The sequence below is a fragment of the Oryctolagus cuniculus genome, chromosome 17 (genome assembly GCF_964237555.1).
Source record: "Oryctolagus cuniculus chromosome 17, mOryCun1.1, whole genome shotgun sequence".
Taxonomy (NCBI): domain Eukaryota; kingdom Metazoa; phylum Chordata; class Mammalia; order Lagomorpha; family Leporidae; genus Oryctolagus; species Oryctolagus cuniculus.
Window position 1 is genome coordinate 49,293,420 of NC_091448.1, and position 27,943 is coordinate 49,321,362.

The following is a 27,943-nucleotide window of genomic DNA, read 5'->3' on the forward strand; positions in this document are numbered from 1 at the left end:
AAGTCCGAGTCAAGAAGCTTCATGCCAATGGTGTCAGGCTCGGTTTCAAGGAAACCAAAAGGAGATATTATCAATTCCTTGCTCTGCCATCATGTGGAGATGTCTGCACGAGAAGGGAAGGAACAGGGGCATGGACTTACGATGCACAGATCTGAGTGCCATGCACTGGGAAGCCAGGCGTCCCATCAGTCGGGAGACAAGGAGCTGTAAGTCCAGCCCCCAGGACACAGCAACATCAGGCAGGCCGTAAGCAGTGACAGTGAATTTGTAGCCCCACTCGTTGTTACTGCTGTCAGAGTGAAAGAGGAACTGCAGCCGAGGACCAGCCTTAAAAGTCACTTTCTAGAGACAAACACAAGTCGTGTGATCAGACAGATTTCAGGAAGCAGCATTTCCATAAGAAGCACCCTTGTTGTGACTCAAAACATCTCAGATTTAAAATTGGGCCAAAACTACCAGGGGCAGCAGAAAAGGGTGACAAACAGAAAATTCCCAACAGCACCTTGTGCGGCAGCAGTGGTTAGAAAGTTACTGCTCAGTTTTCTAAATCCTGGATGATCAGCCACGACCTACTCAGCCAGTGACAGCAGAGAGCAAGTCAACAGTCTGCGGCAGCACCAGCCCTGCACTCCAGGAGCTCAAGCAGACCTAACCGTGAGGTGGACTCCTGGCTTTCCCTGCCGTGGTCTGGGCCTCTGGTGTGCCCACCGGGCCTTTCTTGCTAAGGATGACAGCTCCTAGTATACTCTGGACGGCACTGATACAGACCTGTGGGTGGCAAACTTTTCCTATAAGGAGTCAATGTCTTGGATTTTGTGGGCCATAAGGTCTCTGCTGCAACTATCCAACTCTGCCATTGCAGGAGTGCAGCAGCTATTAAGAAATGCATAAGCAAATGGGAATGGCTAGGTGCCAAAACCTTTGATTTACAAGACAGGGCAGACTCTGACATAAACCCACTTTTTACAGAAAGTCTAGTGAAAATGCCTCTTTCCCTTCACCCTTCGAAGATCATACTTCTCCTGCCCCTGCAAACTGACAGAGCGAGAGGAACTGGTGCAAATGTCGGCATTCCACCCCTATCTGGGAATACTACTCACCTTGGGCCACTTCTCAGTGCCAACTTTGGTGTCATAGCGTGTTTTCCCACCTCTAGCATCAGTAAACTCCAAATAATCATACCTGTGAAGGCACAATCTCTATTACTTTCCTTCTCTCATTTAGGATCCACCATTGCTTGGGGAAAAAGAATGTGTCTTACCTTTTTTCAGTTTCACATCTCTCATCAAATTCCACCTCAAAATAGGTCGCTCCTGGGCTCACAAAGACAGATACTTCATGGCAGTTGTTTTCATAGTTGTGGGCAGATTCCTTAGTCCAGGTATGCAGCACCACGGGCTGCTCCTGCTGCCAGGTCTCCACATCCAGCTGGGCAAACAAATGAGTCAGGAAGCGGCTCACATCACTCACACCCAGCTACTTCTGGCAGACAGCTCCTCTCTCAGTGCTCCAAGCAATGGGCTTGCACAGCCCTACAGGCTAAAAGGCATACATGCTGCCCCTTCGACACAGACAGATCAACATACCTCTCTCATTCTCCTGTGCTCACGTGCACTTTTATTACACTGTAGGGACTCTAGGGCCAGCTACTATCTTTTGACATCTATGACAGACTTTTGTTTTATAAGTCATTCCTAACATGAATCTCTAGTGGAAAAAGTGCTGAATTAGGAGTTTAAAGACTTCATATTCCTACCTGGGACCTTGGCAAATATAAGGCCACTTTTCTTTTTTTTTTTTTTTAAGATTTTATTTTTTTATTTACTTAAAAGCCAAAGTTACAGAGAGAGAGGAAGAGACAGAGAGAAGGCCTCCATCCGTTGGCTCACTCCCCAAATGGCTGCAACGGTTAGGGCAGGGCCAGGCTGAAGCCAAGAGCCAGGAGCTTCTTTTGGGTCTTCCACTTGGGTCAGGAAGCCAAGCACTTGGCCATCTCCTACTGCTTTCCCAGGCACATTAGCAGGGATCTGGATTGGAAGCAGAGCAGCGAGGACTCCAACTGGTACCCACATGGGATATCAGTACTACAGGTGGCAGCCTAACCCACTGCACCACAATACTGGCCCCTAGTCTTTTGTTTTTTGTTTACCTATTAAATATATATGCTCTTTCCATTGCTATAGGGCTGTTTTGAAACTCAAACAAGATAGAGAAAAAACTTCTGTGTACTGTAAAATTCAGTAAGGGGGAAAATTCCTTTAAATACCAACCTTCTAACTTGGTTTCAACATACATTTTTTTTTTCTGGACTTCAATCTGGTTATTCACTTACATGCTTTTTAAGTACCTTCATATGCTATCAAATGATGAGATTATCTACATATAGCTTCTTCTCTGTGTCTCTGCTTTTTAAACTAGTTATTTTTGTCTTTTAATTTTAAAATATTTCAAAGTACAAGGAAAAATTCAATGAGCCCTCTGTGTCTCCTTTCTAATGACAAGCAGACCAAATCAAGTTGGACTGGCCTTTTCCTTGTTGGGAAACCACTGATGAAAGAAAGAGGCTCTTCCAGCGGCAGCCTGAGGGAGGACACACAGCCACCCCCGGCCGCCCCGAGTTACCTTATTCAGTCCTCCTCCAGAGTCACTGCAGAGCTTCTTCAGCAGCTCCGTCAGGGTGCTGAACTCTCTCAAGAGTGTGCAGTGTGAAATGTCTAATGGGCACAAGTCCAGCAGGAAGATGACCTACAGGAAGATGAACAAAGCCCTTGGCATCTGGCTGGGGTGCACTCCCGCCCCTGGCCCCACTCATTACAAATAGCCACTCCTTTTCTTACCAGTTGACGAGCTGCCATGGAAAACACCGAATTACATAATTTTTCGACTATGGTTTTTCCACTATACTGCGACAAGAGGGATTCCAAAATTGCTCTCATGCTTGCCAGAAACTGACCCACATCTACCAAGACATAAAGAAAACAATGCATCTCATATAGGGTAGAACATTACTTATCAGTTACCACCAAGGGCAAAGCTGGGCAGGGCCAGAGGGGTAAGGACTCCATAGCAGAAACACCAGGGGACAGTCAGGCATCACACAGTGTTCTCCTCTGGTAGAGAAAAGCAGCACTGCTCTCAGGAGTTTGCTTACAAAGTGAGTGATCTGCTGTCTTTGCTACTTTTCAATGAAGTGGAGATACTACTTTGATGAGTGAAGCCATCAACCTCTCCATTTTTTTTAGTTTCACAATGGGCCCAAGCATTAGGGGCACAAATGCAATGGGCCAAGCTCTAGGTGGCAGGACCTATAACAGAAGTATATTTTTCTTTTCTTTTCTTTTTTTTTGGACAGGCAGAGTGGACAGTGAGAGAGAGATACAGAGAGAAAAGTCTTCCTTTGCTGTTGGTTCACCCTCCAATGGCCGCCGTGGTCGGCGCACCACGCTGATCCGAAGGCAGGAGCCAGGTGCTTCTCCTCGTCTCCCATGGGGTGCAGGGCCTAAGCACTTGGGCCATCCTCCACTGCACTCCCTGGCCACAGCAGAGAGCTGTCCTTGAAGAGGGGCAACCGGGACAGAATCCGGTGCCCTGACCGGGACTAGAACCCGGTGTGCCGGCGCCGAAAGGCGGAGGATTAGCCTAGTGAGCCGCAGCGCCGGCCCAGAAGTATATTTTTCATAGCTGCTGGGACCAAGTGTTTCAGAAATGAATTTTCCATATACAATTTTACAGAACCTACTAGGTTTCTACAATTTACTTTGGGTGTACAAGTCATAAATCTCAGTATTCTCCATAATTAGCAAAGGTCACAGCAGTGCTCACAAACCTTATTTAAAAATTCAGGACTTTTTTTGTACAATTTGAGCAAAACAGGAATGATATAAACAGACTTTCCTGAAGAGTGAGATACCATCCAAGGCTGCTGTATGATCATAGAGGTGAGGCCTAAGCTATAAAATGATCTGACTCTACAAGAAAAAATACTTAGGTACACTATCAGATTCAGACATGAAACTTCAGGAAAAAGACATGCGATGAGGGCAGACATTCCATGCAGTGATTGAGATGTCCATGTCCTATATCAGAGTGCCTGGGTCTGATACCCTGTTCTGGATCCTGACTCCAGCTTCTGGCTAATATAGATGCTGGGATGCTGCTGAGACGGCTCAAGTGGGTTCCTGCCACCTTTGTGGGAGGCCTGGCTTGAGTTCATGGCTCTTAGCTTTGGTCGGGCCCAGTCCCATCCATTGTGGGCATCAGCAGATGGGAGTACTCTCTCTCTCCTTTTACTCTTCTCTGTAACTGTCTCTTTTTCTCTGCTATTCTGCCACTTAAATAATTTGTTAAAAGATATAAAATTCTTTTTTTAAAAAAAAGATTTATTTATCTATTTGAAGGCAGAGTTAGAGAAGCAGAGGCAGATAGAGGTCTTCCATCCGCTGGTTAATCCACGGATGGCTGCAACGGCCAGAGCTGCGCCGATCCAAAGTCAAGAGCCAGGAGCTTCCTTTGGGTCTCCCATGCAGGTGCAGGGACCCAAGGACTTAGGCCATCCTCTACTGCTTTCGCAGGCCATAGCAGAGAGCTGGATCAGAAGTGGAGCAGTTGGAACTTGAACCAGCACCCATATGAGATGCCAGCACTGCAGGCGGCAGCTTTACCTGCTACTCCATAGCGCCAGCCCCAAAAGATATAAAATTCTATGTTAACATAAAAATAAGCAATCATCTGCATTATAATAAAGAAAATCATATGCACACTTGGTGCTTCAGTTAACAATCAAGACAGTATACACAGAGTTGAACCCCAAGCACCTATCTGTCTTCGTGGAGTTTGAAGTGACACTCACATTTTTCAATGAGGTCTGCGGCAAGATCTTTGGCTGCAGAATCGGTGCTCTTCAGCTGCAGGTAGCACCAGGAGAGCAGGCTGCCTTGGACAGACCAGAACAGGGAGAAGAGCACCGAGCCAGCCTCCCCTTGGGCCCCATGAAGCATCACCAGCTCACACTGCAAGAGAGAGACAAACACAAAGTGTTCATGGCAAGGTCATCCACAGGGCACAGCCAGGGCCCTCTCACTGGGAGCAGCTGTCACCGGCAAAACAAATTACTAAAGACAGGGGACTGGTCAAGGGAAAGCTTTCAACCTACACGTGACCCATAAGGACGGTGCTGGGAAACTCCTCTCCCAGCCTGCAGCCTCCCAGACCTTCACGAACGGTCACTGCTCCACAGGACATCTCCGTATGCCACCTCAGGAGCCCTGCCCCACTGCTTGCCTCTTTCTTTGCTCACATCTTCAAATCTCTTCTCTTTCTGGCTCCTTCCCAACCCTCCAATCAAATCTCTCTCCACTTTGAAGGACAATCCTTCATCCCTCTCTAGCTCTCCAATGTTAGCTTTTTTTTTCCTCAGGATTTCTTTGATATGCATATCACCTGACCTCTAGTGATAAACTCAAGATATACTCAAGAACTAGATAGTATATTTTCCCATAAGCCCAATTGGGAGATTAACCATACCAAACTGAACCAACCTAACCATCCCTCCAAAATGCAATGGAGAAATATATGGTGGCATGTTCATGAATTGTGTACCCAAGATAAACTACAGCACACACACCAACATGGATGGCTCACAAAAACACTGTGGAGTGAAAAAAACAAGTCACAAAAGGCTGTCCACCATATGATTCCACTGAAGGTCAAAACCAGCGCAAGCAGACCTACTGTGGAGGAATGGTCAGAAAGAAAAAGCAGTAGATGATGAACGCAAGGAAGTTAGAGGACCGGGCCTTAAGGACCCTGATAATGTCTAAGTCTATTTCTTTAAGTCACTCACCCATACTCCTTTGGGTGTGTACCTCATCAAAGTCACCTGCTCTGGTTTTGCTTTTCCTCACCCTCCCATTCCACCCCCTCTAGTGACACCACGCCCCAAAGGTGTTAGTTCACTGGAGCACACAGCCTCTACACTTCGCCTCCGGGGTTCTGTGAACCACCACCCACAGAAACTCTCTCCTCCCTCGACTTCTGTCTTCAGAATTTCTTTCGGCCACTCTTTCCTATTCCCCTGGTTGCCTCTTCTCTGTACATCTCTTGTGATACCTACAGGTGATATGATGCCACCCACAGCTGTGGCTCCAACTGTCACCTGTTTGTTACTGATTACAGTCTCCACACCTAAGTCCAAACACCCGTGAACTCAAGCTCTTCAAAGTCTATCCATTACCTTTCTCCCTCCCTTTCCGGTCACTGCCCTTTAGCCGCTCCCTCCACCTGGAATATCTTTTCTTCTCTGCTTAAACCACCACCTTCTCCGCAAAGCCTCTGGCCTGCCCTAGTCCCATCCCACTGACAAGGGAGGCACATTCCGTGCATGCTGCAGCGCACTGAGCCTGCTGCTCCAAAGCCACAGCGCACAGCCAGGGCCATCTAACAACAGTGCTGGCCTGCACCGCAAGTCAGCCTCTCTTGCATCCCCCACAGCTAGCAGGGTCTGGCCGAAGTAGGTGCTCACTGGATACTTACGGAATGAACAGGCTTATGAGAAAAACTTCAGACTAGGTACATTTCTGACTAAGCTTAAATTTTTTCCCTAATCTAACTCTACCCCTCTAGTTAATATAACTACAGATGTTCTTACTGAAAGATAATTCAAGGTAATAATTCAAGGCTGCAATAATCCCTGGCCCAGAAGGCTCAATGACATAATTAATTCCTTTGTATCACAAGGGAAAAAAGGACAAACATTCGATCTCCAAATGGTAAATGATGATGATAATTCTCTTGAACAAATGCTAGCTCATTTCCCCATACAAATCTTACAGCAAGTATGACCTAGTGGAAAGAAGACAAAACCCAGCCACAAGGCCTGGGTTTCTCTCCCAGCTCTAGCACCTACCAGGTCACATGGGAGACAAAACTGACACCTATAAAAACCAGGTGAGATCTCTATGTCTCTCCCTCTCTCTCTGTAACTCTGCCTTTCAAATAAATAAATCTTAAATAAACAAAGTAGCAGGAGTTCTAAATAGTGGTCAGCCTCAGAGTGACCTTGGCCAATGACAACCTACTCAGACTACAAGCTCTCTTGGGCCCATGGAAGTGAACTGGAGGTAAGTGCTGACTGGCCTATCCCTCTAGGGAGCTGGGAGTAAAGAAATCACCACTCTAACAGCACCTTGGAAACAGAAAAGCACAATCAAAAATGTAAGCAATTTAAAGATACCAAGTTCAGCCACAAGATACAAGATAAGGTATCTTGAAGCCTACCTCATGAAATACCTCAAGGGTGTGGTCTGGAATGTTTCACCCAAAGCTTTCTTACACTCTCTGGTTCCCACACTTCATACAAAGAGGAGACTGCACCTGCCCCTAGTGCACAGCTTCTACCACTTCAGAGTCTCCTGTGGTATGTGGTGAAAGTACAGATTCTTCAACCCCTACTCCGAGATCCTGAGTCAGTAGCTTGGGGCGGGGCCCAGAAACCCCATGTAACTCTGATCCAGGCGGAGCATGCACTGCACTTTAATGTTAAAAAAAAAAAAAAAAAAGGCAAAGTTAAAAAAATTATCTTTAGGACAGGAAAAGGAGAAGTAGATTTTCAGATTTGACTGGTCTGTGAATCTGCTATGTGATTTTTGTTTTAAAGTCAAAGTGATTCTCCACAAAACACACACCGTACATCGACAACTATGAGCCGGCTTTGACTGGCACTACAAGGAAACTTGGCACAAATTCTTTCCTCTTCTTCACAGCAAGTCTCAGTACATCCATGTTTTTGTCCCTGGCCGACCACCCAGGGACAGAGAGGGGGCCCCCACCTGTCTGCAGGGGCCGACAGGGATATCTGTGCCTGTTGCTGACGGGCAACAGCAGGCACATTCGTAATGTAAAGAAGGGCGCATGGGAGGTGCAGGGCCTGCCAGATCACGTTCTCCTAAAAGCACGGGTGCGGAAAGCAGGGAGGCAGCAAGGCGGTACCTCTCGGGCAGCCACAGAGAGAAGCGTGTTCATGACTGCTAGGACTTCGCTGATGTTCATGTCGGCCAGCTCACTCTTCTCAGGTAACAGCAGGAGGCCACCTGGATCCTTATCACTGTGAGGACACAAATGAGTCATGACATCTGGCTCCAGGAAGGGGATTTTCACACTTTCTGCTTTAAAAGTGCCAAAAAAGAATCTAGGAAGATTTCACTGTCCATTCTATGAGGTGGGGGATTTGGGAGTCAGGAAGAGGCTGTGGTCCCAGCTGGGACTGTCACTGCCTGTCCACATGTAAGGGTAGACTCATCAATCACCACAAGCACTGATATGAAATGCACCTGATCTCATGACTGCTAACTTGACACTCCAGGCTAATGATTCCCTGTGTCTTCAAACGGTCTTCCCCTAGCAGCCCCAGGCTCTCCTCTCATCCCATTGCTCAATTCTGAACGTGTTTATACAGACAGTCCTCCAGGCCTGGCATCCGCATCAGTGAAGTGCTGCTCAGGCTATTAGCCACCTCCCTCCTTCAAGAGGCTGTTCTTGGAGCCAGCACTTGGATTAGCACTGGGCGCTGGTTCAATTCCCGGTTGCTCTGCTTGTAATCCAGCTCCCTGCTAATGCACCTGGGAAAGCAGTGGAAGAGGCACTCATGTGGGAGACCCAGATGAAGCTCTTGGTTCCTGGCTTCAACCTGTCCCAGCCCCAGCCGTGCGGCCATTTGGAGAGTGAAACAGTGGATGGAAGAGGTCTCTCTCTCCCTCTTTGTGTCTCCCCCGTCTCTCTCCCTCTCTCTATGTAACTCTTTTTTTTTTTCTTTCTTTTGACAGGCAGAGTTAGACAATGAGAGAGAGAGAGAAAGGTCTTCCTTCCATTGGTTCACCCCCCAGATGGCCGCTATGGCCGGCACGCTGAGCCAATCCGAAGCCAGGAGCCAGGTGCTTCCTCCTGGTCTCCCAAGCGGGTGCAGGGCCCAAGGACTTCAGCCATCTTCCACTGCCTTCCCCAGACCATAGCAGAGAGCTGGACTGGAAGAAGAGCAACCGGGACAGAACCGGCACCCCAAACGGGACTAGAACCAGAGTACTGGTGCCGCAGGTGGAGGATTAGCCTAGTGAGACACAGCACTGGCCTGTAACTCTTTCAAATGAATAAATCTCTTAAAAAAAAAAAAAAAAAGTCTATTCTTCCAGTAACACAGCCTGCAGGCCCATTAGCTTCTTTGGTAAGTATCTCTAAGTCTTCCCCTCCTGGCTCATTTCCTTCTGGAGATTACCATTAAGTCTTCTGCAATTGTTTTAAATGTAGTTGGGTTTGCAGACTTGAGTACAGGAAATCACTTAGAAACTGACACGTTCAAAGAGATTCTCAATGGGTTCAACTAACTTGTCTTACAATCACTGGGACTTGGATTAAGCTCTTGGCAAGAGTATTATTCTACCACCATTCACTCTTGTGAATGCCTAGTATCAACTCCAGAAACCCGGCTTGCTAGCTGAGTCAGGGGACGGGCTACTCTAAAAGCACGAGAGGGAAGGCAGAGCTAAAGAAGACCAATTGCAGGGAATTACAGACTTACCTAAAATACGTGCACAGTGAACGGAAAGTGAGCTGCAGGGACTGCTTGTGCTCCTGCTCGGTGACATTCTTCTAGAAAACCAGAAACTACATTCAGAAATCTATTTTATGGCATTCTAAAGACCCAGAGCACCAGGAAACACACCACCCATGGTTCCCAAATATGAGGAAAGCCAGGGCAGAAGGCAACCTCACAACATCCAAATAACAAAGCCAAGAAAGAACAAAACTGACCACCCACACAGATGGTGGCAGCTTGACTTTGGTCCACTGTCAAAGTTAACATCTGCAAGCTTTCCTTCAGGAAATCCTGACGCAAACGTTTACGAAGAGGACCTCCAAAAGATGTGTAGTTTTCATCCCTGGGCATACCAACTTGCAAGCAAAAGGCAGGAACAGTGTCCATCCCTTGTGAGCTATTTTTAAATAGGATTGAAGCTCTTTCTCTATTCTGTAGTTTTACAGTTCATGTGACCGAGTATTACATCTGACAGGACTACTGAGTGACTTTGGGGGTTATATTGGTTTCTAAATTCACTAAGTGTATTAGAACATATTGCCACGCAAGATACCAAGGAGAGTTTCCAGGGGATTGAAGACCCAAGACTCTGCCTGGCACGGGACAGTGGGGGAGATCAGATGTGGTCACAGTCACAGTACTCATCATTACCTGGAGAAGCACTGAGACTGAAGATGAGTTCAGCAGCGCCGTCAACTCTTCAGCATGAGAAGGGAAAAAAGAACCTTCCCCACTACTGTCAGAAGGGCCGGGCAAAGGGAAAGATCAATGGCTCTGCTAACAGACACTAGTGTCATTCATGCAGGAGGTCAGACGTCCTCTCTCTACTTCTCTGTGTGGGGCACATGCGGCACAAAAGGTCTATTTTCTACCTGGGCTGGCACTGTGGCACAGTGGGTTAAGTCACTGCCTGCAGTGATAGCATCCCATATGGGAGCAGGTTTGAGTCCTGGCTACTTCACTTCTGATCCAGCTCCCTGCTAATGTGCCTGAGAAAGCAGCAGAACCTGTCCCAAGTCCTTGGACCCTTGTGCCCATGAAGACCCAGAAGAAGCTCCTGGTTTCAGACTGGCCCAGTCAGCCATTGTGGCCATCTGGGGAGTCAATCAGCAGATGGAAGACCTCTCTTTCTCCATCTTTTCTCTCTCTCTCTCTCTGTAACTGCCTTTCAAATAAATAAAAATAAGTCTTTGAGAAAAAAATGCTCCTAGTAAAGCAGTGGAACATAGCCTAGGCCACTATAGTCCAGTGGCTCAGGCTGGCTAGTGCTGTCAAAGGTTGCAACTAAAAGATGTGAAAAGGGATGCCCAAGTTGATACACAAGCTTTACATACAGCTGAAATACAAAGACACTGCTCCTCTCTGAAATCTTCATCAACTACTTAGCCTCAGGATGATTCTCCTCTATAAGCCTAGTGCGCAGGGGTCAACATTCCTCAGCGGCAGGTACTCCAACTAGAGTGTGGCCCTTTGGCATAGGAGACAATTCTACGCTTCTTTTGTTCCTTTAGGCCTTTTTGCATACAGAGCTTTTTCATGTTTTCTAATTGGTTGTTTATGTATATAGAAAAATGTTTCCAGTTTTCTCAAATTATTTTTTACTAATTCTGTTAGTTGTCTCCACAGACAATAGAAAGCAATTTGCAATCAGATCTTCTGCATATAATTATTTGTCTTATTCTTTCCAATTGTCAATTACAGCTTTTCCTTGTCCTCCCACCCTGGTGAGGCCCTCCAATTCATCAAACAGAGGAAGTGACAGTAAATACCCTTGATTTGCTCCCCACGTTGAAAGGGACACACCTAGCGATCCATAATCAAGTGTGTTTATTAAGGCTTTGACAGTTAAGACTGTTCCTTTCTATTTTCCAGTCTGCTTTCTTGTACACTCTTATCTACTTTATCTCCTTAGATGGCTTATGTTTTCCTGCAATTTATCATCGTTGTAAGACAGGAATCTCCAAAGTTCCCTAATCTAGATAGTATGTTATGATCTAGAAAGATAATTTTTTTAAAAGATTTATTTATTTATTTGAAAGACAGAGTTACAGAAAGGTAGAGGCAGAGAGAGAGAAGTCTTCCATCCACTGGAATACTCTCCAAAGGCCACAATGGCTAGAGCTGAGCTGATTCAAAGCCAGGAGCCAGGAGGTTCTTTTAGGTCTCCCACATGGGTGCAGGGGCCCAAGCACTTGGGCCATCTTCCACTGCTTTCCCAGGCCACAGCAGAAAGCTGGATTGGAAGTGGAGCAGCCGGAACCAGAACTGGAACCCATATGGGATGCCAGCACTGCAGGCACTGCACTGGCTTTACCGGTTGCTCCACAGCGCCAGCCTCCGAAAGATAAATTTTTGTTGTTCTACATTAACATATTTGTAATGTGTCATACTCATTTTCATATAGAAATGCTTCCTTCATAATTTAAAACCTGGGAGCCAGTGTTGTGGTACAGTAGGTGAAGACGCCACCTGCAATGCCAGTATCCCATATGGGCACTGGTTTCTGTCCCAGCTGCTCCACTTCTGATGCAGCTCTCTGCTAATGCATTTGGAAAGGCAGCGGAAGATAGCCCAAGTGCTTGAGTCCCTGCCACCCACGTGGGAGATCCAGATGAAGCCTTAGCCTGGCCCAGCTCTGGCTTTTGCAGTCATTTGGGGAGTGAACCAGCAGATGGAAGATATCTCTCTCTGTCTCTCCCTCTCTCTTGTAACTCCACCTTTCATACAAATAACCTTTAAAAAAAATGGATCTTATGTACATGACATTACATTTGGTAACATGATGCTTTTATATACTGGGAGAATTTCTCACCCCTTTTACTACATGTCTGAAAGACACAAAGAAGGAAGGGGAAGTAGGAAGATGGGAAGTTTACAATTTGGTTTAATTAAATCTACTTTTGTATGCATTTTAAATTTTGCAACAATACAAAAGAGAAAATGTAGTAAGAAGCAAATTGCAATGATAGACTGTAGTGTCACTTTGTGAGGCGTCAGGTTGTAAAACAGATTATCTGTCATTCCCACGTTGAGCACACTGCCACAGCCTTCAATAGTGTGTCCCACAAAAACTTTGCATACAGTATTAATGGGAAACTGAAACATACTCAGAGAAAACAAAGACTATAAACTGCATCCCAACAGACGTCACAGATGTCAGGAATGGAAATAACACCTTCAGTGAATCATTACCATCATGGCGAAGAGATGGTTCCGCCGAGTCTGTCGATCAGGAAAGAAGACAGCAGCCCCATTGAGTAGAGTGTTTCTCACTTCCTGTTTCAATATCTCCATGGGCACAGAGTCTCCAGCTGCCCTATCTACCACTGACAGAATTGAATAGTAGAGTCAATATAATATAGTCCATGTACTCACTCACAATATATGTCAGCTAGGACTAGTCTATAAACCCACTATACTCTATTCTGTAGTTAAGACAATAGCAAAGAAATACTTTGCTATAAGTTAGGCAGTGGAGATCATTTGTTTGTTTACATTTAACTAAAATATGCACTGCGGAGCCAATGCTGTGACATAGTGGGTGAAGCTGCCACCTGTGGCACTGGCATCCATATGGCCACTGGTTCAAGTCCTGTGGACTCCACTTCCTGTCCAACTTCCTTCTGGTGTGCCTGGGAAGGCTGTAGAAGATAGGCAAAGTAGTTGGGTCCCTGCACTCCCATGGGAGATCCAGAGGAAGCTCCTGGCTCCTGGCTTTGGATCAGCTCAGGCCCAGCCATTGTGGCCATTTGGGGAGCGAACCAGCGGATGGAAGATCTCTTCCTCTCTCCCTATGACTGTGCCTTTCAAATAAATAAATAAATATTTTTTAAAAAACACCAAAAGCAAAAAAACCATGCACTGTATGTACCAGGTTTTATTTCATTGTTTCCCCATCCTTTTGAAATACAACTTAGCAAGGCCTTAAAAATAACTTCAAATAGGCATATGTGTTTCATTCTCAATTTATCATTATAAGCTCCTCCCTAAATCTATCAGCCTTATTCTACTCAGATGAAGCTAAGTATTTTCAGTATAACACAGCCATAATCTGAAACCAAGAGGCAAAGGTCAGTTGATGAAGGAATAAATCTTGAACTACAAATAATACAAAAGAACATCAGAGAAAGCACTCCTCTCCCAGAGCAGCAATCCCCTTATGGCTCGCATGACCGCAGGAACCCCCACAGGGCCGCATTCAAGGAAAGCTCCAAACCCTACCATTGCACAGGTGTGTGTAGAGTGCCTTGGCAGCAGCTGCGCCCGCAGGGCTCTGGGCGGGAGGCTTCCCCTCCTCTGCGGCAGCTAGCACATCTCTCTGCAGCACGGGGAAGCAGCTCTGCAGCAGCTGCAGAAGCAGGGTCTGGGCACAGATGCATTCTTCCCTCGGGCTGCAGAAAGACAAGAATGTCTAAGGGAAAAGGCAAGTGCTTTTACACTCCAGAACCACACTCTCCTGTAGGCCCTCGGCTCAGTAAAAACAAGCCAAGCCAAAGAAAGCAGGGTGGGACAGAAAGGACACTGTCCTGGGGGCTGTGAACACAGACCCCATTGCACTCTGCCCTCTGAGGGGAAGGAAATTCACCTCTGATGCTGCTTCTGCAAAAGGAGGATGAAGGCTGAGGGCTTGGGGCCAGAGCACTTTGGATTTTGAATTTTTTCAGATTTTAGAATATTTGGGCACATACAAAAAGATATCTTGGGGATGGGACCCAAGCCTAAACACAAAATCAATTTATGTTTCATATACACCTTATACACATGGCCTGAAGATAATTTCAAACAATGTTTTAAAAACTCAGTGTTTTTAGTAGTTTTGTTTATGATTATCACTTTATAATAAATTCTGACCTACTTTTTCTTTAATTTACTGTAAAAATTCCAGAAGATCTGCAAATCAAGACCCGCGAAGTCCAGAAAAGATTTATATTTTAAGCCACTTTCCTTTTGCTGCACCTAAAAGATTAGAGACCAGAAAAAATAAAATTTAGAGAAATATTGTGATTCCCCTTTTACTTTTCATTGTTAAGGGATGAAGTGGCTCCACATAGGTGACATTCCCATACAACTGATGCTTACTCTTCACCACTAAAACACTTGTAATCAACTATTTCTGGGGTAAAACTTTCTAAAATATGTGTGTGTGGTATATACGTACATATGTACTTAAATTTATTTACACACATAACCTGCATGTCCTCACACACACAGGCTTCCTGACAGTGCCACACCCAGAAGGTATTGTCCATCTGTTTGACAATGACTGCTGTTCAGATCTGCACGTGATCAGAGGGTGTCAATTCTGTTGTAAACAGGCTAGCTACTCCTAGGCCTCCCTCTCTAATCCTCCTGTCTGCTGTGACAGGACATTTGAATAACAAAGAGCAAACAGACCACACATCAATGGAGTCACCAGCCTCTGAAGTCGCCCTGGAGCAGTAGGCCACATACTTTATAGCGCTGGCTGTAAGAACCTTCCTATGAGTGAGCTGTCATTAGTGACTGTGAAAGTTGGTATCAGTTATCCAAGTCATCTCAAATTCTGACATTATTTAGGACTTATAGTGAATTCACCCAGACTTTACTAATTCTCCTAGGAAGATGAACCATCCATGAACTTGCTTTGTCTCCCTGGGGCAACCATGGCTGGGATCTGTAAGACACATTGATAGGTCTATTCAAGGAGACATCAACAGAGGCCACTCAGTGTGTACTGACTGTGACAGAAATGCCCCACGTCTCTTTCCTGGGTCTTTCAATGCCATCAAGCAGCATGTCTGTCACAGTCATTCACACTGCATGGCTTCAGCAGGGCTGGGTTTCATTGGATGGTGTTAATTTTCCTTAGCACTGTCACTCATGTTTCCTAAAGGAATGTAGTCTAATAAGTGAGGACGCCCTACCAGGTCATGTGCAAGCTGCTGGATGAACTGGAGGGTCCTGAGGAGCAGGGTGGCCCCAGAGACACCGTCTGTGTCTTTCCTGCAGTGGGCACAGAGGATGCTCTGCTCTGCTTCTGCTCTTGCAGGCCGGAGGTACCCACTGATGCTCAAGCCTTGCACTCCCAAACGCTCTGCGGACTCTTGACGGGTACAGAGGAACTTCACCATCAAGTACTAGAGGATAAAAGAGATTTCAAAAGGAATCAGAACCCATAGATATGATAAAAGGATGAAAGGTTTTTCTGGAGAGTTCCCCTATAATTTCCATAATTTATCAATATCACTCTGTCCAGTCAAAGGCAGACAGTGTTTGTATCTTCTCCAAGCAGAAAAAAAAGACAATACAAATGCTGAGTGTCAGGTTATGATAAAGATTATAATAGGTAGGGGCCGACACTGTGGCACAAAGATTACAACAGGCTAACAGGATCATGCCTCTTCTCCAAGGCAGTCACAGGGTAAAATGAAAACAGGTGTCCTACAGAATCATCTCAGAGCTGCTGGCTAATATATGCAACTCACGTGCTGGGAGCCCAGGAAGGGCTCTAAGTCTGCTCAAAGTTGAGGCCATTTTCAAATTTCTGTGCATACCATCTGCACTTTACATGAAGACGTCTTTGTTACAGGCCTCAACAATCCACTACTCAACTGCACACACATTTACTGGGCACCTACTAGGTAAGCCCTCATTTAAGCCTGTGATTTACCCCTGAAGTACAAAAAAAGTTAAGTGGCCAGATACTCACCCCTTCTTTCATAGCTATGGAAACACACCTCTCTCGCATTAATGCCTGTGCAACTGCTGTTCTTTTGGCCCTAGGTGCTCATCTCCACACACTGCAGCCTGACTAAAGGTGATGGCTCAGACAACCTCCGACACTGGCACTGCACTGCCTTTCCTGGGAAGCCTCATCTGGAGTTCCAGGCTGTTAGATATTCTTCCCGGGGACTCCACTTGCTTCCCCATATCTCCCTTTATCACAGCCCGTATCACACTGGCCCAAAGGTCTGTCTGTCCCACTAGCCAGGACTCCTGGAGGAATGATTCATCTCTGGGGCCCTAGTGTTGGCACAGGGCTGGTACACAATCAGCATGTAATAAATGCTTACAAAATAAAAGGCGGAGAGTAGGCCAACGTGAAGGGCAGGATCCCTAATGCTTACTTTGGCAACTCTGCACTGTTGTAACTTCACATCAGCTTCATCCCACTCTTCTTCCAGCTCAAACCAGCCAACAGGATCATCCTCTCCAAGGTCAGCAGATGAGCAACCAATCCTGTAAACACAATGGCAATCATAAAACATTTTCTTATTTCCATACTTCTCAGGAGTCTAACAAATAAGTCAAGTGGCATTTCATGTGCATATGCTCATATAGCCTGTCAATTAACAATCAAGGTCTGGGTGTGGACCTGGTACTTCTTTGAAAATACTTGGTAGTTGCTGGACATTTCTCAGCCTCATCTTATTTACTGGGAACTATATCAGCCCCCCAAACAACTAGGCAACTATGGAGAAGTTTTCCTTCTCTAGGTAATTGGTTTATCTGAAGAATGGGAGATGAAGCCATGCACTTTAGATGAGATACTCAGGATTAAAGTAAAATGCAATAGCTTGGTGTTTCTGGAAAGAACCAAAGGAGGGGGCTGGCCCTATGGCATAGTGGGTAAAGCTGCCGCCTATAGTACCAGCATCCCATATGGGCACTTGTGTCCCGGCTGCTCTACTTCCGATCCAGCTCTCTGCTATGACCTGGGAGGGCAGCAGAAAATGGCCCAAGTCCTTGGGCCCCTGCACTCATGTGGGAGACCCAGAAGAAGCTCCTGGCTCCTGGCTTCGGATCTGCATAGCTCCGGCCATTGCAGCCATCTGGGGAGTGAACCAGTGGAGGGAAGACTTTCTCTCTCTCTCTCTCTCTCTCTGCCTCTGCCTCACTGTAACTCTACTTTTCAAATAAATAAATAAATCTTTAAAAAAGAAAAAAAAATTAGTTCAGATGGAACCAGGAGCTAAAGTCACTACAGAAAGCATGTATTAGCCTATATATAGGTTAAAAAAAAATCATCCCTGGGCCGGCGCTGCAGCTCACTAGGCTAATCCTCCGCCTTGCACACCGGGTTCTAGTCCCAGTCAAGGCACCGGATTCTGTACCGGTTGCCCCTCTTCCAGGCCAGCTCTCTGCTGTGGCCAGGGAGTGCAGTGGAGGATGGCCCAAGTGCTTGGGCACTGCACCCGCATGGGAGACCAGGAGAAGCACCTGGCTCCTGGCTTCGGATTGGTGCAGTTCTGGCCGTTGCAGCCATTTGGAGAGTGAACCAATGGAAGGAAGACCTTTCTCTCTGTCTCTCCTTCTCACTGTCTGTAACTCTACCTCTCAAATAAAATAAATAAAAATCTTTCAAAAAAATCATCCTGTAGAAGATGTGAAAGACCTTGTCTGTCAGCAGGTTTAGAGGAAAACATCTATTTTTATATGTCCCATGAGTTGGACATGGCTGCTTAGAATTAAGTGTCATCTCTATCTATGACTAAAAAAGAAAAGCCATCTATGAAAAAAGTATATAAATACAATCGAAGGAAGATTTTAGGAGCAAGGGGCATTTGTTCTAATTTGTTTAAAGAGCTGAAGTTAAGATTGAGTAGAAATTACAACGTAAATTTCCAGTGGATGTATTCTACTCGCTGCAGTGGCTTGATATGTAGTGAGTTTTCCATCACTGAGTGTTCTACAGAGTCTACAAGATCATTTGTCAAGGATGCTGACAAAAGAATTTCAGCAGAGAATATTCTAGATCCTTGCTATTGGAAGTGTCGTCCATGACAGATAGCATCATGGTCACGTGGGAGCTTGTCAGAACTACGGAGCCAGAACTTGCCCTTACACAGGGTCCCCAGATGAAGTGTATGCACAGTAAAGCTATATTGGATGGCACCTGGACACATCCATCAAAGCCAGCACTCAATTCCATGGGGACTATAGTGGCATACATGGCTGTCTAGGCTTCTGCTCCAAGACTTCTAACTTACCAGTAGCAAGTAACAAGGGAGGCAGGACTACTTGAGGGGTTGTCAATGACCTCCGTGGCTACATCCAACAGACCTACTTGAAGGCTTTATCTTGTTGATTACTGGATAACTTTTTTTTTTTTTAAGATTTATTTATTTGAAAGGCAGCATTACAGAGAGGGAAAGAGAGAGAGAGAGAGAGAGAAACAGAGAGAGAGAAGGGGAGGAAGGGAAGAAAGGTAAGAGGGAGGGAGAGAGGGAGAGGCAGAGGCAGAGGCAGAGAGAAAGGGAGAGAGAGAGAATCTTCCATTCGCTAGTTCACTCCCCAAATGGCTGCAATGGCTTTAACAATCATTTGGCTGGGCCAGGCCAAAGCCAGGAGCTTCTTCTGGGTCTCCCACTTAGATGCAGGGGCCCAAACACTTAGCTGCCTTTGGCTGGTTTTCCGGAAGCGTATTAGCAGGGAGCTGAATCAGAAGTGGAGCAACCAGGATTTGAAATGGCATCCATGGCATTCCAGGTGGCAGCTAAACTGGCTGTGCCACAGTGCCAGTCCCAACTTCTGAATAATTTTTTACTCCATTTATATTCCCTACTCTTTTTTTTTTAAAGATTTTATTTATTTGAGAGAGAGAGTTACAGACAGTGAGAGGGAGAGACAGAGAGAGAGAGAGATCTTTCGTCCACTGGTTAATTCTTCAAATGGCCACAATGGCTAAAGCTGTGCCGATCCAAAGCCAGGGGCCAGAAGCTTCCTCTGGTCTCCGATGTGGGTGCAGGGACCCAAGGACTTGAGCCATCTTCTACTGCTTTCCCAGGCCACAGCAGAGAGCTGGATCGGAAGAGGAGCAGCCGGGACTAGAAGCGGCGCCCATATGGGATGCCGATGCCGCAGGCGGAGGATTAACCTACTGTGCCACAGCGCCGCCGGCCCCTCTATTCCCTACTCTTTAACACAGATGACCCCTGGTTTCATGAGGTCACAGCCCAGGCTTACCTGCTGCTTCTGTGGCTGAGTTCTTCTCTGTTGCCCCTTAAATTCTGGTGTATCTCTGCAGGGTGACCTAAGCTCCCTTCTCAGTCCACACACTCTTTAAGAATGATCTCTTCTATTCCTTCTAGTCCCACATTTAAAATGATCAATGATTCAAATCTGTACCTTCAATGCAAACCTCTTTTAGGCTCCTGACCTCTTTATTCAATTGGTAGTAGATACATCAAAGGCCTCCTAGAACTTCAAACTCAATAGGACCAAACCAAAATTCATCCTCTTCCTCACAAACCTGTTTTTCCCTAAAGTAGCTTCCATCTCAGGTAAGAGCATTGCCAATTTTCCCACCTGCCGAAGGCAAACACCCCTGACTTGCTGCCGCCCAAGCTTTCTTCTCACTCCCACGTGACATTCAGCTGTTACCAGGTCCTGCTGCATCTGCCTTCAAGCGTGTCCACCAGTCTGCATCACTTCACCATGGCTGCTGCTGCTCTAGCAGAGGTCACGCCCTCTGACTTCTTGGGCCACAGAGATACCTCTTCCCACTCCACCTGTCTTGTGCTCACTCACAGCACAAAGCACAGTGGTTCTAAAACTTCAACAATACACTCTACCCTCATTCCTTGCCAACTTTAAGGACAAGGCAGGGTTGAGGCTCTGAAACAGAGACAAAAAGACCTTTTTTTTTTTTTTTTTTTTTGACAGGCAGAGTGGACAGTGAGAGAGAGAGACAGAGAGAAAGGTCTTCCTTTGCCGTTGGTTCACCCTCCAATGGCCGCCGCGGCCGGCGCGCTGCAGCCGGCGCACCGCGCTGATCCGATGGCAGGAGCCAGGAGCCAGGTGCTTTTCCTGGTCTCCCATGGGGTGCAGGGCCCAAGCACTTGGGCCATCCTCCACTGCACTCCCTGGCCACAGCAGAGGGCTGGCCTGGAAGAGGGGCAACCGGGACAGAATCCGGTGCCCCGACCGGGACTAGAACCCGGTGTGCCGGCGCCGCTAGGCGGAGGATTAGCCTATTGAGCCGCGGCGCCGGCCCAAAAAGACCTTTAATGACCTGGCCATTTGCCCGTCATGCCGCTTCATCTCTTACCACGCTCACCTCACAGTGGACCTCAGCAACCAGGTCTTACCAGTTGCTGGAGTGTGCCAAACTCTGCCTCGGGGCCTCCTAGCTGCTCTTTTCTTTGCCCAGGGCACCCTATCTGTCTTATGTAGCCTTCCCAACACAGTCAAGACTGCAAGTGTTATTGGTTACCTTCTGAGCTAAACAATAAGCTCTACAAAAAGCAGGGATGGTGCCAATTTCCTCATCGCTGTATTTCCAGTGCTTGGCATGAGGGTTGACACACACTGGATGCTTAATAAATATTTTTGACAGGAGTACTGGGGATTGTGGCAGGGGGAACCTGGCTAGGGGTGAGTCTCCCAGTGGCTGCCCACAATTTGGGCATATCTCATGACCCTGCCATTCTTTTTTTTTTTTTTTTTTTTTTTTTTGACAGGCAGAGTGGACAGTGAGAGAGAGAGACAGAAAGGTCTTCCTTTGCCGTTGGTTCACCCTCCAATGGCCGCCGCGGCCAGCGTGCTGAGGCCGGCACACTGCAGTGATCCGATGGCAGGAGCCAGGTACTTAACCTGGTCTCCCATGGGGTGCAGGGCCTAAGTACTTGGGCCATCCTCCACTGTACTCCCTGGCCACAGCCGAGAGCTGGCCTGGAAGAGGGGCAACCGGGACAGAATCTGGCGCCCCAACCGGGATTAGAACCCGGTGTGCCAGCGCCGCAAGGCGGAGGATTAGCCTAGTGAGCTGCGGCGCCAGCCAACCCTGCCTTTCTTAAGATGTGTGCCCCTGGTCACTGAGGGTGCCGAGGAAGAAGCTATGAACAAATTAACACACATGTCTTCATATTTGCTCTAGGAAGAGTGGAGGTCATGGCCACTGAGGTGGGATATAGCACCTTTTCTACAAAGGCAAGAAAGTTTAGTTCACCAGTGAGAGAATGGATACATTCTTCTGAATTACAAAGATTTTTATCTTGCTTTTTACCTGCTTTTTACAAATTGCCTGAGTTCCTGAAGCTTCCATTTGTCATATTTTTCAAACCTTTTGAAGTGTTCTTCTGCACGGAATTTGTCAGAAGAGGAGTTATAGGCAAACACTAACCCACACTGGGCGCCAATGCCACCACGTCGGACCTGGAAACAGAGAACAGGATAAAGTATATTAAATGGCCAGAGTTCTGTTGCTGTTTGTTTCCAAATAATATGGTAAAATTCAAATAGCTTAAAGAAAAATCAAAACAATGAGACAATATTTCAAACACATTAAGTCCTAGAAAAGTAGGAAGACTGCTGCCCAAGAAATGCTTCCTAACTTTCCCAATCCCTATTTTCACACCATTGACACACAACCATCTGTTTATCCTCCTGTCTCTGCCCTCTGCTACAGGCCTGATGCACAGTAAATAATCATTAAACGTGTGATGAAAAGCCAATGACATGGACCTCTGAAACATAAAACATTTACTAAGAAACAATAAAAATAACACGCTTAAAGAAGGTAGCACAGGAATTACCATAATTCTGATCTGTGTAACTTGGATGGCAGAGTCAGTTCCTGTAGAAAAAATAGTGCTTGCTCTGGTTTTTCCAGTCTCTGTAAGAAAACCTGAAGAAGGGAAAAACTAAAGTTAGGATGAATGACTCGTTTTAATAACCCCAAGACCTAAGATCTCTAAAAACAAACCAGATTCTCTGAAGCAGGAGATTAAGTTCATCTGGTACCTTCATAAAAATCAGAAAAAATGTCCCCTTTGTACAGATGCAACCCACTGATGAAGCCCTAAGTAAGTAAAGCACTGGCCAGCTTCCATTTCTTCAGGCAAAATCCCCACAACCTTACAGGTACCCCTGCTCCAACAATAAAGAAATAAACACCTAAAGTCAGTTTCCAAGATGTTCTGTCACCAAAGACTGTGAAACAAACAGAAAATTATCACTGGGTGTCCCCTTGAATGCATTCCTTGGGTTATCTCCACTTACACTGACTCCAAGCTATTGTACATTTCTCTGTGTTATAGAATACTGATAGTAATGTACATGATTCATGTGCACAAAAATTAAAAAATTGTGTTGTATGGAAATGTAGCTGATTATTCCTAATGGATACCGAAATATTTGGAATATAATTATAAATTAATTTCAGCATTACTATTGGTTTACATATTTTATAAATTCTCTCTTGAATTGTCTGTAACATCTTCCTGGTTCCCTCAATAATTAATAAGCTAAAAAAAAAAAAGTGTGACATGAGTCCATCAATACTTGTATGAGTCATGATTTATCCCAGTTGTTGTTGTTAATTATCCTCTAAAACTCACAAGAGCTGTACTAGAGCCAAGGCTACCTTTCTGTAGCCTTTACCGTCTGTAAATGACATATCTCACAGACACACTCGAGTCAGTGCTAAATAATCGTTCTTCCTGGGGCTATGAATTGTTCTCAACTGCTCTGCCTATCAAAATAGGAAAACCAAGACTAATCCACGCAGCTAATTTCATTTCAATGGTCCAATAAAACAAAAATTTATGAAGTTGAGTCTCCAAATTATGTGCAAAATTTGTCACCAAAATCAAGGAAACTAAATTCAAAGGAATCTTTACTAATTCATAAAAACTATTATATGATATAGTTCTACCAAACATTAACTCTGTAGACAATTTTAGAAACCATATTGCCAGAAATGCAAACAAGTCTAATAACAGTAGAACTAAAAACCACCCCAATTATTTTGTCACCTTTTCCCAGAGGTCAGATGTCTATTTAAAGAAAGGCTGAAATACTGCCTAGAAGTTAGATGATTAATCAGCAATTTTAGTCAGTGACAACAAAGTAACTGAAGTCAATAATTTAAGTCAACAGAATCAGACAGCTTTTAAATAACACTGCCACCAAACACATACTTAAGTTTTTTTTTTTTTTAAAAAAGGTCAAAACAAATATATGAACACCACTATAAAACATAAAATCTTTGTTTTTCCTTTTCTTGGTGAGAAATCAGGTCACACATGAAATTGTGATATTTGAATCTACAACTATTTTTGACATCTTCCTTTTACTCGCCAAATTTATTCTTTAAGAAGACAGGAATAATCACGGATTTCAAAGCTTTAAAAATCTACCACTTCAAAACCTATTGGCCTGGGCTGGAGCTGTGGAGTGGTAGGTTAAGCCATCGCCTGCAATGCCGGATCCCATAAGGGTGCTGGTTTGAGTCCCAGATGCTCTGATCCTGATCCAGCTTCCTGCTGATGTGCCTGGGAAAGCAGCAGAAGATGGCCCAAGTGCTTGGGCCCCTGCACCCACATAGGAGACCTGGATGAAGCTCCCAGTTCCTGGCTTCAGTCTGACCTAGCCCATTTGGCCATTTGGGGAATGAACCAGCAGCTAGAAGATTCTCTCTCTCTCTCTCTCTCTCTCTCACTCTCACTCTCACTCTCTCTGTAACTCTGCCTTTTAAATACATAAATCTTTAAAAACAAAACAAAACCTATTGGCCAGTGTACCAGACTAAAAGGCAGTGGTACCAGGAACATAAGCCCTCCAGGTGCCAGCACTCAAGTTCTCTGGGCACTCCATGAGCACTGTAGTGCACTTGTCCATATCTGGCATTCGAAGTACACCTGTGAAAAGAGCTTTTACCCATCTAAAGGGAAGAAAAAAATTACTCCTTAATACCCAACAGTCCTGGCTGTGAGAACTTGCCCTATCCTATCTCTCTAGACTCATTTTTGTAGCAGAGCAAGGCAGACAAACATGGAAGCTGAAGAAGAAACAATGATGGCTAGGAAGGAGTGCCTGTGAGGAAATGCACCCATTCACATAGCACTCTCACACTTCTAAGAACCACAACAGAATAACAAAACCACAGATTACAGCTGGATTTTAAAAATCTACTCATTTAGGGCGTAGCAGGTGGAGCTGCCACCTGCAGTGCTGGCATCCCATATTGGCGCCAGTTCAAGACCCTGTTGCTCCACTTCTGACCCAGCTCTCAGCTATGGCCTGGGAAAGCAGTAGAAGATGGCTCAAGTCCTTGTGCTCCTGCACCCACGTGGGAGACCTGGAAGAAGCTCCTGGCTCCTGGCTTCTGATTGGCCCAGCTCTGACCATTGCGGCCATCTGGGAAGTGAGTCAGCAGTTGGGAGACCCTCTCTTTCTCTGTCTCTGTCTCTGTCTCTACCTCTCTGTAACTCTGCCTTTCAAATAAATAAATAAATCTTTAAAAAAAAGATAACATGACAAATTAAAAAAAAAAGACAAGCTAAACTTAAAAATGATGACTTTTTGTATTCCAAGTGGAAGAGTCCTCATTTTTGAGAACTTCAATTTTGAAGAGACTTCTGGCCCTCAAATATTGATAAGTTGTGACAGGTCATTAACATCTAGACAGATTATAACTAAGACATACAAACTGTTCAGAAGCCATGACCAACTGAAAAGCAATCTCAGGTAAAGACTGCATACCTCACGAATGTCAAAAAGATCAGAATGTGGGGTGGGTGTTTGACACAGCAGTGAAGTTGCTGCCTGGAATGCCCAAACGCCACATCTGAGTGCCTGGGTTCAAGTTCTGGCTCCTCTACTTCCTATACACCTGCTAATGCACATCCTGACAGGCAGTAGGTGATGGCTCAAGTACTTGGGTCTCTGGGACTCATGTTGGAGACTGCATGGAGTTCTGGGCTCCTGATTTCAGTTTGGTCCAGCTCTGGCTAAAGCAGCCATTTGGGGAGGGAAGCAGTGGATAGAAGATCTCTTTTTGCCTTCAAAGAATATGAAAATAAATAACTTTTTAATGAAAAAAACAAAAACAGAAAATCAGAATGTAACTTCACACAGCTGTCCTCTGAGCACACTGGAGACAGACAGTCCCACCACTCACCATCCCTTGTCCATGGCTCAACAAGCAGGTTTTCAGGGCCTGACTTCTCTTCTTTCCCTTTGACATCACAGGCCTGAAGAGTCAACTGGAGAGGTTTACCTGACAAAGGAAAGACAGAGAAGCCTGAAACTAGCACTGTGAAAACATAAAAACAAGTGTAAGGATCTGTGGAAATGGAGGACCTGTCATCACCCAGGCTGCTAACTACAGATTTGCCCATTCATGGGTGTCAGACTGAGTGGTAGACACTGCATTCCGTATCGGCATACCTGGATCTTATATCTGGCTCTGCCCTGAGTCCAGCTCCTGCTAATCTAGGTTCTGGGAGGCAGCAGTGATGTTCAAGTCATAGGGTTCCTGACACCCGTGTGGGAGACCCACATCTACTTCCGGTCCCCAGCTTCAGCCTGGTCCCACTCCCATTGTTGCAAGCATTTGGGGAGTGAATCAACAGATGGAAGCTCGCTCACTCGCCCTCTCTCTCTCTCAAATACATACATACACACATATATACATACAATAATTAATCACCTGTTCAAAAGCTAAAATAGGCAGTGATATCAAACAAAACTTGACACTATCTCTTTGTGCTTTTCTGAAAGAGACAAAGCATAGCTTATGTCCTGGAGTGATTCTAAGGAGAGGTCGTGAGCTCTCTGTCTCTCTGTGTTGCTCTGCCTTTCAAATAAGATGAACAAAATAAATAAATAAACATTCTTTTAAATTCAGGCAAATTTTGAAGGTTTCAAAAATTATAAGACTCAACTTTTGCTATAATGATCTAAAAGCTTTTTTTTTTTTTTTATAATGATATAAATAGGGGCTGGCACTGTGGCACAGGTTAAGCCTCTGTCTGTGATGTCGGCATCCCATATGGGCACCACAGTCCCGGATGCTATACTTCTGATCCTGCTGCCTGTTAATGTGCCTGGGAAGGCTATAGAAGATGGTCCAAGTGCTTGGGCTCCTCCACCCATGTGGGAGACCTGGAAGAAGCTCCTGGCTCCTGGCTTCCGATTGGCCTAACTCCAGCCATTGCAGTCATCTGGGGAGCGAACTGGCAGAGGGAAGACCTCTCTCTCTGTCTGCCTATAACTCTGCCTCTCAAACAAATATATCTTTTTTTTTAATCTAGGGTATTTAAAAAATAATGTAATGAGTATGCATTACCCATGTAATGAGTACCCATTAACTATGTACCTACTATATAGCCCAGAACTAGAACATTCTTAAAAAAAAAGTATACTCCCCCTTTGCATTCCTCAATTATCCACTGTTAAACAACCATTAATCTGGAAAACACTTCAGCTCCAGACACTATCTAGCCCTCTCATCCAGCCATGTCTCTCCTGACCCCTTCCCTTCCAAAAAAGAAAAAAAAAAAAAAAAAAGAGCTTTCCCTAGTTAGGAGACAGATTTGATTGACGAAACATCATCAATTGTCTGACATTAAAAGCTAAACATTAAGTCTATTAAGACAAAGCTCCATACATCATGGAAGAAATATCACAGTAAAGTCTCCATTACTGAGGAGGGCAGGATCTGACACCGCACTTGGACAAAAGCTTTACCACTGGAGGCTGGGATAGCAAACAAATCACCCCTCACGTGCCAACTGCAGGCAGCTGGGAGTAGTTGTGTGGGTTCCTGTGCTGAGATGGATTGGGAGGCCCCAAAGGAAGCTCAGAGAAAATGCTAGGATGGGTTACTGCTGGCCTGGAAGGGAAAGCCATGGCAAGCACTGACATGAGTCCTTTCTGGCAATTGCAAGGGGGTGCAGAGCGAAGCATTCTCAGAGAAGCACACCCCTGCATCATGTCTCCCTAGATTCCTCCTTCCTCCAGATGACAACTCCAACATCCCAGCTCTCCTGATCTACACAGTAAGACTCTCCAGTACCACCAAAGATGTGTTCAAGCCATCACCAAACTGAAGTGATTATGTCAGTGTATCTTGGGAGTATAGCCCAGGGGACACTCTGGGTTCCTCTTCTGCTGATCCTGCCATAAATGAACCAATTTCCTCTTCTTCCCCCCAAGCCCAGTCAGGCACATCCTTAGAGGATATGTTCAACCAGGAATCATGGAACAACTACAACAACCCAGTCTACAAACTACCCCAAAACACTAGAAGATGTCAGGAGGTCATGTGGTGAGGATGGCTGTAGGATGTGTCCAGTGCTGGCCCCTCTAGCACGCCCAGGTCATTTACCATATTTGAGGAGCAGGTTCTGCCTGACTGACGCCATGGATGAGATGAGGGAGGAGGCTTCGTACTGTGTGTCCAGGTGGTCAGTGATGGTACAAAGAGAGCTCATCACTTTGGCAACACTTCCTCTTGCTAGTGCAAAAGCCAGAAGAGTGAGTTCTACCTCTGGTGTAGAACAGCAGCTAGAAACAGAGAACACAAAACTCCACTTCTTAAAAACGTAAGATCCAGGTAGCTCCAATTCCCATATAATTGGCTACTGTAAG

At 45.6% G+C, this 27,943-nt stretch overlaps 1 protein-coding gene across 6 annotated transcripts in view; it reads right to left on the minus strand.

The window, feature by feature from the left end:
* ZZEF1 (zinc finger ZZ-type and EF-hand domain containing 1) overlaps positions 1 to 27,943 on the minus strand; it is a 130,189-nt gene that overhangs the window by 67,799 nt on the left and 34,447 nt on the right. For 4 of the 6 annotated variants that reach the window (XM_070061244.1, XM_070061241.1, XM_070061243.1 and 1 more), the window contains exons 8-24: positions 27,681 to 27,859; positions 25,470 to 25,568; positions 22,102 to 22,193; positions 21,573 to 21,721; positions 16,693 to 16,804; positions 15,490 to 15,702; positions 14,442 to 14,542; positions 13,808 to 13,977; positions 12,779 to 12,912; positions 9,569 to 9,639; positions 7,987 to 8,101; positions 4,850 to 5,009; positions 2,838 to 2,959; positions 2,623 to 2,745; positions 1,262 to 1,428; positions 1,101 to 1,182; positions 141 to 342 (exon numbers count right to left, since the gene is read on the minus strand). In XM_070061244.1, the coding sequence (XP_069917345.1) occupies positions 141 to 342; positions 1,101 to 1,182; positions 1,262 to 1,428; positions 2,623 to 2,745; positions 2,838 to 2,959; positions 4,850 to 5,009; positions 7,987 to 8,101; positions 9,569 to 9,639; positions 12,779 to 12,912; positions 13,808 to 13,977; positions 14,442 to 14,542; positions 15,490 to 15,702; positions 16,693 to 16,804; positions 21,573 to 21,721; positions 22,102 to 22,193; positions 25,470 to 25,568; positions 27,681 to 27,859 (2,291 nt within the window). The remainder of the gene's footprint in view (positions 1 to 140; positions 343 to 1,100; positions 1,183 to 1,261; positions 1,429 to 2,622; positions 2,746 to 2,837; positions 2,960 to 4,849; positions 5,010 to 7,986; positions 8,102 to 9,568; positions 9,640 to 12,778; positions 12,913 to 13,807; positions 13,978 to 14,441; positions 14,543 to 15,489; positions 15,703 to 16,692; positions 16,805 to 21,572; positions 21,722 to 22,101; positions 22,194 to 25,469; positions 25,569 to 27,680; positions 27,860 to 27,943) is intronic. The other 2 variants (XM_070061242.1, XM_070061240.1) reach the window with 1 other exon arrangement.